The 12,126-nt window shown below is 33.6% G+C and overlaps 2 protein-coding genes across 3 annotated transcripts; one reads left to right on the top strand and one right to left on the bottom strand.

Moving 5' to 3' along the window:
- Positions 1-445: 445 nt before the first annotated feature.
- Positions 446-5,601, top strand: LOC130960524 (GDSL esterase/lipase WDL1-like). 2 transcript variants are annotated; one of them, XM_057885940.1, is made up of 6 exons: positions 446-612; positions 1,588-1,665; positions 2,079-2,219; positions 3,413-3,489; positions 4,899-5,048; positions 5,186-5,601. In XM_057885940.1, exons 1-6 carry the CDS (start codon positions 502-504, stop codon positions 5,397-5,399), a joined length of 771 nt encoding a protein of 256 aa, XP_057741923.1. In that variant the 5' UTR covers positions 446-501; the 3' UTR covers positions 5,400-5,601. The 2 variants fall into 2 exon arrangements, with proteins under 2 accessions (XP_057741923.1, XP_057741924.1); XM_057885941.1 differs by lacking the exon at positions 2,079-2,219.
- A 405-nt stretch (positions 5,602-6,006) lies between these two features.
- LOC130960523 (LIMR family protein At5g01460) lies at positions 6,007-11,610 on the bottom strand. Its single transcript, XM_057885939.1, has 14 exons — positions 10,951-11,610; positions 10,495-10,580; positions 9,688-9,803; positions 9,433-9,543; positions 9,194-9,292; positions 8,968-9,090; positions 8,706-8,768; positions 8,556-8,620; positions 7,835-7,944; positions 7,617-7,731; positions 7,455-7,520; positions 7,013-7,123; positions 6,547-6,613; positions 6,007-6,454 (listed from the first exon to the last, which is right to left on the bottom strand). The coding sequence occupies exons 1-14, from the start codon at positions 11,298-11,300 to the stop codon at positions 6,407-6,409; spliced, it is 1,530 nt and encodes a 509-aa protein (XP_057741922.1). The 5' UTR covers positions 11,301-11,610; the 3' UTR covers positions 6,007-6,406.
- Positions 11,611-12,126: the final 516 nt, after the last annotated feature.

Genomic DNA, 12,126 nt, shown 5'->3' with positions numbered 1-12,126 from the left:
GACACTAATTACACCATTATTCAATTATTATAAATAAAAAATAGTAAAAACATCTCTAATACTAATTTTAATTTTATTTTATTTAAAATTTTATAAAAATATTTATGAAATTATATATTATAAATAATAATTTAAATTTAAAAATAAAATTTGTTCTTTTAATATTTAGTATTAGTTTAATTAAAATTTTATATTATTTTATTAACATATTTATTCAAATAACAAAATTTTATTGATTCTTGATGATACTATATATCAATTTTATTTTATAAATTAATTTCAGGGAAATTTTAATTTTAAATTAATTTACTTATAAAAAATATAAAAAATAATACTCTACAAACACTCTACTAGAGATATCAAAGACTGTGATGTTGACAACAAGAGAAGACACAAATTATAAATACATAAATAAATAACAGATAAGAATCATGTTCGTCTATAAATTTGCTATATGGCAGTGCCAGTGTAATATTATATGCGAGAGAGAGAGAGAGAGAGATGGTAGGACCTGCGAGGCCTGAATTTGTGTTGTTTGGTTCATCCATTGTTCAACTTAGTTTTGGTGATGAAGGTTGGGGATCTATCCTTGCCAATTTGTATGCTCGCAAGGTACTTAGTTTATATAATTTAATTAATTTAATTTCCTGTTACTATATGCTCTATCTATCTTCTTGTTAATTAATTAAACTTTGATGAATGAATGAATGATTGAAATCTCATAAAGTTTAGAACTTGTTGACTTTTCGTTACATGCATGTTGTGTTGACATAGGCCATGATGAAATGTGTGTTCATAAGATCTCCAAGGTTATGCAATTCATCTTTCAGATTTGTGGATATGAGTATGACCCATTATTATTGAGATTTGTTACACTAATTAAGTAATTATTATCATATGAGTGATTAAAACTTAAGGGACAGGTTTAATCTCCAAGATTAATATGTTGGCAACACTAGTTCGTCCATTTCTCAAAGATGGAGATTAAAGAACTTGTGATGATGGAAATAGACACTAGTGAATTTCTTGTGTGTTTGAATGGAAATCAGTTTTTATTTTGTTATTATTTTTAATCTTGATATGAGAAATAATTAATCTGTCAAAACAAACATACTTATTTTCTCAGGGAGCACTTAAGAATTTCTCTGTTGTAATAAGATGAAGGAAAAAAGAAAATGTTCCTCCAAAAACATGATTATTGAACTCAATGGAGTAGTTGCAACTTGTATGTTAGGAAAAAAATATATTCTTTACACTAACTTGCATTGGATGCTAAAAAAAATTCCTTAAGTAATGGTGGTCACTTTCTTGGTGGAAATCGAAAAAATAAAGACAAACCTGAATTATTGAGGAATATAATATCCTTATCTGAATTGAAGTCATATTAATGATTTTTTAGTTGGTGGTGGTCCTTCGGCACTCCACACATAATTTGAATAATGCCATATTGTTGGAAAGAGACTGATTTTGGAGTACATACACATCTAAATTACCCTAAACTCAGTTTGTGAAAAAAAAAAAACAGTTAATTTTCATTGATATTATGGTTCTCCAACTTAGTTGAATTCACTCATCTAACTGACTTAGGCTGATATAGTCCTGCGAGGATACTCCGGTTGGAATTCAAGACGCGCTTTGGAGGTTCTTGATAAAGTATTTCCCAAGGTAACTAATTGACTCCTTAATGCATGTTTTTGTTGCATATTATATAGCTGGAATAATCTTAATTCAATATTATCGATGTAAAATGATTTTATACAGACATCAAACCATGTATTACCACATTGATATCCGGGAATTGTTGTTTTTGGCATTAACTATCCTTGAATGATTATGTGATGCCCTCAAACAGTCTTAGAATAAAATCTATTCCGAATCAATTCAAGTAGGCAGTGATTTATTTATGGATAAAGTATATATTTTGTCGTTAAAGTTTGTTAAAAGTTTCAATAATACCCCTAAGTTTTATTTTGTTTCAAAAGTTTTCGATTTGCATCAAATATATCCTGACAACTAATTTTTCAAAAAATTTAGGACTAATTCAAAGAGACAGTGATTTATTTATTTATTGAACTCAGGATGCCAATGTGCAACCATCATTAGTAATTGTTTACTTTGGTGGCAATGATTCGGTTCGACCAAACCCACATGGTCTTGGTTCTCATGTACCCCTTCAAGAATACAAGGAAAATATGAGAAAGATAGCCATCCATCTTAAGGTAGAAACACCTTTCTTTCTTTCACACTAGATTACTACTTTGACATCATCTGAAAGTAGAATAAAATAAACCTCTAATCTTGTCTCAAACAAAAAATATAGAAAACAAAATCGTCCTTCAAGACGCTGAAATAACAAATTACCTTTTTACTGTTAAAAAAAAGAGTGATAATTAGGATTAGTTTGGTAAAAGTTTTTGAAGAAGTGCTTAATTATATTTTTTAAAAGTACAAGTTCTATATTTTGTGTTTGGTGATCGAAAAGACTATGTATTTGTGTTTGTGCTTACAACTTGTAAAAGACAGGGGTGTTTTTGAAAGCACTTTTTAAAATTGGCTTGTGCTTATTAAAATTAAAAAGTTTAATATAACGCTAATTAATTTTGATATGCTAATTACAGTTGTGTAATACATATAAATGAAGTTTTGGATGTGTAATACCTAACTATGGGACTCATAATTGGTTTCAAAGAAATTGTTAGTGTCGATTTGCTTAAAATCGTTACCAACGATTTTAGTGAAGAGGAAGAATAATTAGAAAGCTTTGGATCAACAATCAATGGCTAGAATTAACTTAGAAAATGAGAGTAACGATTTCATGGTTGTAGAAATTTTGAAAAAAAAAAGTTATCTTATTTAAAAATCTCATTTTTATAATTTTTTTTGTCTCTTTCTGAAATCATAAATCACGATTTTTTATGACATTGAAAACCCCCATATCAGGGTATTACACTAAATTAATATAATATCAATGTATTACACTCTTCTGATTGTAATATCCAAAAAAATTAGCCTTAATATAACCTCATACATTAATTAATTTTCAAATTTAACTTTTATATTTATGTCTATTATGTTATGGTCCTTTTTAATTTTAAAAGTTATTTTACCAAACACAATTGTCGTGCATGTACTTATTAAAAGTTATGTAAGTGCTATAGCTTTGACAGCTTTCATAAGTTACTTTCGAAAAGGAAATGCTTTACAAAACCAAGTTTTAGTATTTATATTAGTACCAAATCAATAGTGAGAGAGAAATTTATCATTTTCGAATCTAGAAGTTCTACTTGATTTTTATTTTTTTTGGGACAAGATTGGTGAAAGTTTATTTAAACTAATTAAAAGTAAATGTAAAATATATTTGGGTATTACTGCTCACCATTGCTACTAATCTCACCTCATTAATGCTTTCCAGAGCTTGTCAAAGAAAACTCGCCTAATATTTCTGAGTTCTCCACCCATCAACGAGGAACAAATCCGCAGTACACTCAGGTTTTGTCCACAATTTTTTGTTATTTGTTTTTTAATAGAGATGCTTGCACTTCTACTAATAGGTTCCTCAAACCTTCTAAGATTAACATTAACATTATTGTCACTTATTGCATTATGAAGCTATTAGATCTTTTAATTTGTAGGTTGGATCTTTTGCGACTGTATAACCATCTCATCAAAGAGTTTTAAGTTATTAGATACACAAATAATTTTCTTCTTAACAAGGCCTGCTTAACAAGGATATAAGCTTTGATGCTATGAATTCAGTGACTACTAATGACTATAAGTTGACTAACAAATCTAAATTTAACTCATCTATGGTGGATGCAGTAGAAAAAATAAGACATTGGGTTGACAATTCACCAACCAACCCAAATAGGGATGGCAAAATACCCAAACCCGCCCACCCCGCCCCTACCCGCTCGGGGCGGGTTCTTGGGCGGGGCGGGGCCGGGTTTAGGTATTACCCGTTTCTACCCGTCACGATATATATATAATATATAATTTTAATATATAATGTGTAATATATGTAAAATAATTAGTAAAATGATTGATAATATTGTATCATATTAAAAATTTTACTTTAATTTATGTTATGTATGTGATGATGGTTATATAAATTTTGAAATTTAATTTTATTTAATAGATTTTAATAATTATAGGGTAGGGTAGGGTAGGGTAGGGTAGGGTAGGGTAGGGTAGGGTAGGGTAGGGTAGGTAGGGTAGGGTAGGGGAGGGGAGGGTTAGGGTTCAACCTTTTACTACCTGCAAGTAGGAGCGGGGTCGATTTTATGCAGATTATTGTAGGATGGGGTGGGGTCGGGTAGAGCAAAAACCCGCCCCTACCCGCTCCGTTGTCACCCCTAAACCCTACTGCTTCTAAAGAATTAAATCAATTTGTTTTCAATTTTTTATTTTTATTTACAAATCTTCTAATTTTTTTACAAAATTCTGTTTAATGTGAAAAATAATTAAAAACGGTCTTGATAATCTACTGTGGTAAAATACTAAAAACTGAGCCATCAAGAAGATAAGTTGGTCAAATAAAATCACTACCCTCCACATGTCTCAATATAATAGGATAGATATTTGTAGTCACATAGGCAGGTGACTTTTATCTTCAGCATAGACGGCACCAATTTATGAAATGTCTATCTCAAATGATTAAGTTGTTCACTAGACAAACATACATGATTTATATGTATCAGCAACCCTCTTGTTTTTGTACCCTTGTCATCATTCAGGGTCAGGCATATATACGTCATAAAGTCCAAGCTTATGATATAAAAATCTAACTTTTGAGGAAAAAGTTTTTATGACAGATTAGCTTAGGTAAAAGCTTATTGCTTTTATTTTCCGATACATTTTAATCTTGAACTCTAATGAACTAATGATTGAACCAAAACCAGTAAACAACTGGGGGATTTAGGAAGGACAAACGAATCCTGTCGAATATATTCCGAAGCATGTTTGGAGGTGTGCCGCGAGATGAATATCGAGGCCATTGATCTCTGGTCTGCACTACAGGAAAGGAATGACTGGTTAAATGTTTGCTTCAAGTAAGTATGCCAATCACATTCATACTTTCGCCTTAAGGGGTGTCTATATCTTGAGGTCATGAAGAGGTCTTAAAGAGTAAACTTGAAAAACAGTTAAAATCTTTCTTTGCTTCATTTGTTTGCATGATGTTTGACAGGGATGGGATTCATCTATCATCTGAAGGGAGCAAGATTGTGGCAAAAGAGATATTGAAGGTTCTTAGAGAAGCAGACTGGGAACCTAGTTTGTACTGGAAGTCAATGGCAACAGAATTTTCAGAAGACTCACCATATGATCCAACTGGTGCTGATGCAAAGACCCCTACAAATGTTTCTAATTGGACCTTCCAGGAAAGTTTTCAATGGGACTAGTGTTTTAACAGTGTCTCATGAAATAAGGGGTTAATAAATCTTGAGCAAGTTTATTCGTGGTTTTGGGCATGCCTAGCGTCAACTCTGTTTCATCAACTTGCGACGTTAATGTACTTAATTACTTATATTTCTGCTTTATGCTGCAAGCCATATAAATAATATAAACCACTGGGTTTTGCATCCAAATAAGTTAATTATAGAAGATTGTGGTTTCCTTAAGATTGTGAAAAACAAAAGTAATGCAGTCTAGAATATTCCTATGATAGCTGAGAAGTCACTTGAAAACAATTTTTATAAATTTCTGAACCAAGGACGCGGAATTTGAAATGCAAGATCAAGTGGGTGACACTTATTGCCAATCCACAACACCAGAAAAATGGTCGATTGCTGTGTCAGTTTATCATTTTACTGACATCTAATTATACATTCTCAACCACTATGGTTAACTCTTTCATGAGCAACTTAATAGCCATTTAAACAAAAGGAGTTAACTAGATAAATAAATGAGGGGGAAAAAGGAGGGAGAAAAGTACAGCACAATTAAACTAAAAAAATAAAATAATCCCCTATGAACACTATGAACATGCCTACAAAAACAGATGGAGCATAAAAAGGCAACTGGTACAACTTTCTGTTTGGTAAGATTTGAATTACATCAAAGTCTTCTAGAAAACCCAGGAGATACGTGTGCACAAGATATTCAATTACAGAATCAGAAGAATGGGTAACACAAACCAAGCAACAGAATAATACATACAAAAGGTGTGAGAAGAAAGAATGAAGACGCCTCAGTGACAACACAGGCACCCCATCTTAATGATTGATTACACTGCAGGAATATGCTTCTATTCGGATTATGTTTCAGCCTAACTCTATATTAGCATTCAAGATACATCATAAACAAAACTAGGCCATAACACATCCGAATACTAAAAACCATTCTAAATGATATATGATGTGACAATGATTGTACAATGGGATCCCTTCAGAAGACACTGTTCCATACCTCATGAAGACAATTGGAACCTGCCACTAGGCTTTCTTCTTCTCCATCCCTGACATTTTCCAAATTCAAAAACCATTCAGCATCACCAATATTAACAAGAATAAAAGAGGGGAAGGAAGGATTTTAAAGCCACAAACTTACAAAGATAAGATAATACACAAATGTCAATCCAGCCAACACAACAAATGCGATCTGAAATACGTTGTACCTGTGATGTAGCAGCCATTTTGTCAGGTTATATATAAGCAAAGTATAGACAAAGGAAAAAATAATACAAGTAAATATTCATATTAACTCTTCAACGATAATAGTGAAAATAACATTCCTAATATGAACATCATATAAGTTATTGATGCAACACACACAAATGTAGCCATCAAATGGTAAACACTGAATCAAATATTTACTGTGAACACTGAATATATTTTGGGTGTGTAAATATTATTATACACACAAAACCTAGTGGGATAAGACTTTGTTGTTGTTATAGTACAAGAAAAAAGTAGACCATCCCACTGTGCGGTATTATATTTGCAAACTATTAAAAGGTTTCACATTTGCCCTTAAAAGGACACAGAAAAGTGAAAAAAATTCCGGCTCTACTCACTTGTACAAATATTTAATTCCACGCAGAGACTCCAAGGTGTGGCCAAATATTTCCTGTGCTGCAGTTGCTTGAGCATAGTAGGCAAATGCTGTCGCACAGAACTGGATCACACTGAAACAGTGAAATAGTTGAACATTATTAGCAGTTTAGTCAAAGCACATGACAGCATGAAAAGTGCCCCACCCAAACCATACAATATACAGCGGTATTTATCAAACTCCTGATAACCAAACTACTGACACAATCAATTTGAAAATAATAATAATAATTCAACTTAAAAATTTCTAGATGAAAATCAACGGCTGCATTTCTTTATCACCGCTAATGTATTCTTTTAAAACTTGAACTTCCTACTATATGTGACCAAAGAAGAATAAAAATCACTATTGTGAATGTAAATCTGTACATGGCAACCCATTGGGATGAGTAACACATTACATACCTGATGGAGCAGAGAAGGATAAGGCCCACATTAAACAGAAAAGAGTTCATGAGAGTCGCTCCCCATCTAGCATAGGTGAACATATTGAGTGATCAATATAAATATTATGGGACAAAGAGAAACAAGCTACTAAAAAGATAGATTTAACAACTATTTGATTACTTCATAGGATGTATAGTAATGAAAACTAGTCTCAGCCCTAGCATTGTTGCACCAGCAATAACAGCAAGCAAAAGGTAGAAGCAGAAAAATGCAAACGCGGCTGTTCCCAGAAGACCTGATGAAGGCAGTATACATATTCAGAATAACTAAATAAGGCATAATGTAATTTATATAGCTTATGACATTATAACAAAAAAGGCAGGAGTATTCCAACAAACCCCATATACTATCCAGCTTGATGAAAACTTCATTCAGGAAAGAAGATAGAGGAGGATCGATTAATAGATAGATGATGATATGTGCAACCCATGCCACAGAAACAATAAGCCTGGAACAGTTTTCAAAACTTGAGTTAGAAGAATATAAGAAAACCATAACACCTGTTTAAGAATAAACAATCTTCATCAGTCACATCCTCGACATTTTCCACAGCAAAAGTTTCCAGGAGATATTACCGAAAACTACCATTGAAATAAAAATGTGCACACGCGCAAAAACAAAATGAACCTTGAATTAAAAGACCACCCAGAAGATACTTAAACCATTTAAAAATGAACATGAAGAGTAAAATACAAGCCAGGTTATAGCACCCTTTTTATTGGGAAAAAATTCCTGTAATTACACAGGAAACTAGTTTTTATACAAACTTCCATCCCAAAACACTGATTAAAAAAGGGACCAAAAAACATTCTAATCACTGTGCATAGTCAACAGCCCCAAATCTAGCACAGATCACAACAAGAACTAGCCACCCAACAACATTCTCTAATTACATGTAAAAGTAAAGCTGATTGCTAGACATATTCATTTTCTCTCTCAATCTTACAATGCATTGAGATTAAGTTGAAGGGCATTAGTATAATGGTTTTATTCAGATTAAGAGGATTCCTATTCTTGTCAATTTTCAGTTTCAATTTAGTCCAGCAAATTTGGTCTTACCCTAAAATTCCCAAAACAAGCTTTCCCAGATATCCAAGAACTGTTAGCGCCCATGTTGTCTCAGCCTGCATTCATACAGGATCGTAAGAAGGAAACACACTATTCTTCGTTTGTGACTGTAATTCAGAAAGCTAGAAATTCAAGAGCTACCTGCTCGCCTTGTGGGTACATCTCCTCAAGAAGCTTTACATCTTCTTCTAGTTGAAACAATTCCTGCCAAATTAAGTGAGATAGGTAAGTGAAAAACTAGAAGCACATAAACCGGCAGAGCATTTCATTAACTGCACTGCAGACAACTTTCAAACACAAACTAGAACAGCACACTTCAAATCAAGATATGCAAAGCAGATTCCAACAGGGCTCACATAAAATTTTACACGAAATGCTTGTTAATTCACCAGTATTTGTTTACCTTTTCTACTGACTTCACATTTTTGCGAAATTTCCTACCCTTTGCACCACTTCTTTCTTCTTGATGAAGTGACTCAGCTGCTTTCTTCAGTTCTCTTGCTTTCTTGCCCAGCTCAGTTGCTTCCTACAGTAAACAACCAACCAACCACATATATAAGCATATCATAGAAGAAACAAGCATGTTGTCATTCTTTTATTATTTCCTCTTCTATAAGAGCACCCCTCACCTTGATATATTGTGAACGAGTGATAACAGCCTTTGGGCGCCGAATAAATGAAAATATAAGTCCTAACGGAAGACAGGCAATGCCAACACCACCAAATATCTGGATTTAATGGGGATATAACAATGATTAATATCATTAACAGGTAAGGTTAGCCATAAATATGACATGGCTTGTGAAATTCATTGCTTAAATTAGAAATTTTAACTTTACATAAGAACATTTCTTAAAGAATTACTTACAGCAAAAAGCACAGAACCAACAATAGTAGCAAGAGCAACAACATATTCAGGGAAGGTAGTACGCATGGTCCATGTTTTCTCTGATGAAGGATTAGCCAAATATGCAGAACACTGTTTTCAGGACAAAGGCAAAACCAGAATCAGAAACAGCAAAAGAAAAAGAAGATGGAGGAGGAGGAGTTGAAGGATACAGAAATATAAATTCCAAAAAGAAACAAGACCCTGTAAAGGGGGCTATTAGAAAAAAGAAGAGACCTGACGGGCACCATTTCCAAGGCATTGTTGACTGTTACTTAGGCTCCATGAGCTTGGAAATGACGTTGTGGAAGAAGAGAGATGCCTGACAGTAAAGTCCACCTTCCCAACAAGCCCTAACAGATCATTCAGAATTGGAGTAGAGACAGTCAGTCAGCGTTTGAGGCTTCAACGTCAAGTAACAATTTATTTTAAAAGTTTACTCAACAAACTGATAATCTAATTGGTCATCATTTGACATTTGGCAGTCAGATTTTAGACTCAATAAGAAATTTTCCACATAATTACTTAGAGGGAAATCCTTGGTGCACAAGTAAGATTGATGTTTGGCAACCTAGTGCTCATGAATTCTGATAGCAGTGTCAAGGAATGAGTCTCCAACATGGTGGAGGCTTAAGAACGGTTTCATATTCTAATCTATTGCATTGCCCCTTCATGCAAGAACCAAAGCTTAGAGGCCAACTAAAATGCAAGAACCAAAGGTTTCCTGTGCAGATGCAGCTTGATACGGTCGTCTACTATATACTGGATTAACATTCATTCGCATTAATAGTTACACTTAGCCAATATATGGCTACTTCATCATAATGTACACCAAACATGTCAAACCACTCAACATTAACAACTGAAGTAAACACAACCATCAGTTGAAAAATCCTTATCGTAAACTTACTCACATAACCTAGGTAAGACTGTCATCTGGGGTTTTCTACCATCAGAAATGGAATCAAACTATTCCAATCACCGACTATTATAGACTTATATAAAACATAACAAAAGGAACAAGAGCAAACAAATATGCCATACCATACAAAATTCCCAGAATGAGAGCACACACGATAGCAGTGGTCACCATCCACAACAATGCACTCCTAATCCTCTTGCCAATACTCCTGCAAAAGCACATAACAAAGAAATGGAAAAGGAAAAAAAATTCAAATAAAACATCAACTTTCTCAAATCAAACTACATTACAAAAACGATCACCATCAAGCCTTTTCCAACTAAAGTCTAAACCATATTAATTTGAGATTCTTTCTACTTTATCGATGTTCTAACTGTTGCAAATTTTCCGCCTTTTCATAAGTTGTCTGTAGAAAAAGCGCCAAAGAATCTAAATCAATTTCAACTATTTCGTAATTGTAAGTTCTTATTTCTCTCAACGACGCCACGCCGTTTTCAAAAGAAAAAGTTTATTAAAAAATTTAAACATAATTTAAAATTTGAAAGGCAAAATCATACAATTAAAACATGCATACTTACTTGTCTTGGTCGCCTTCATAGTAGAACATTGCGAAAGGAATAACGAAGAAGACAAGCACGGCGTCGACGATGTAAACGACGAGCCACAAGGTCTTCATCGGGAGCGTGAGGTTGCACGCACCATTGTAGATCGCGTGGCGACACGCCTGCCGGTTCGCGACATCTGCCGGGAGCATGAGAATGGAGATTGCGGCGACAGAGAGACCGAAAACGACGACGAATTTGGGGAAGTATGCCTGGTTCTTGTCATCAGGATGTTGGTAGTTCACGAGAAGGTACACGTTCACCAGGAACACGATCACGCACACCACGATCGCCACGATCAACAGAGCAAGGTTGAAATCCCCCATTGTCGCCCAATGATTCCGTTTTTTCTCTCCTTCGATTCGAGGCTATCTTTTTGTCCTTTTTTTATGAAAGAAGTTTTTTGGGGTTTCGAATCGGAAGAGAATGGAGAATTTGGGGATTTAGGGTTAGGGTTTCGGGAGAAGGGATCGTGGTGGTGGATCGGAGGAAGAAGAATAGAAGAGAATGGCGAAGAGCATTGTCTTTTTGTTATTTTTTTGGTTCCGGTGGGTGGTTTTGAGATGGTGGAGATGGAATTACTATTTGACCATGCGAGGGTAGACGGATATCACTAGCGGTTTGAGGGTATTGATGTAAAATCATAGGAACTTTTTTTCCTTTTTTCTTTTTTGATTTAATTTTAGGTTTTGTTAGAGAAGAAGAGATAAAAGAGGAGAGAGGCAATCTGTGCTGAGTTTGAACACAGGCTGTACTGAGACGGGGTGAGGTTGTAACTGACGCTTACGATATTTCTTTTTTTTCCCTGTCTATTTTTTTTTTAAAATAAATGGGATTTTTTAAAATGAAAAAATTAAATTATTTATACGGTTAATATAAATAATAATGTTGATTTTGTTTGTGATGATAATAAAACTAAATCATCAGACAATTAAAAATATAATATAATGTAAAATTTTATTTTTAAATTAATCTAAATTATAGCATAAATAAGATAATACTAATATAAATATAAAATTTAATTAATTTATTTTTTTATACTTATTTTTCTGTTTTCTTTTTTCTTTTGGGTGGGTTTGCGTTGTGGGCTTCAGGGCTTCTTAACGTGAAGAGTGGGGGAAGCATGTTTTATTTTGAAATAAAAACCGCTTG

Source organism: Arachis stenosperma, chromosome 2, assembly GCF_014773155.1.
Source record: "Arachis stenosperma cultivar V10309 chromosome 2, arast.V10309.gnm1.PFL2, whole genome shotgun sequence".
Classification (NCBI taxonomy): Eukaryota; Viridiplantae; Streptophyta; class Magnoliopsida; order Fabales; family Fabaceae; genus Arachis; species Arachis stenosperma.
The sequence above is the reverse complement of the archived record's forward strand: the minus strand, read 5'-3'. Positions and strand labels throughout refer to the sequence as shown.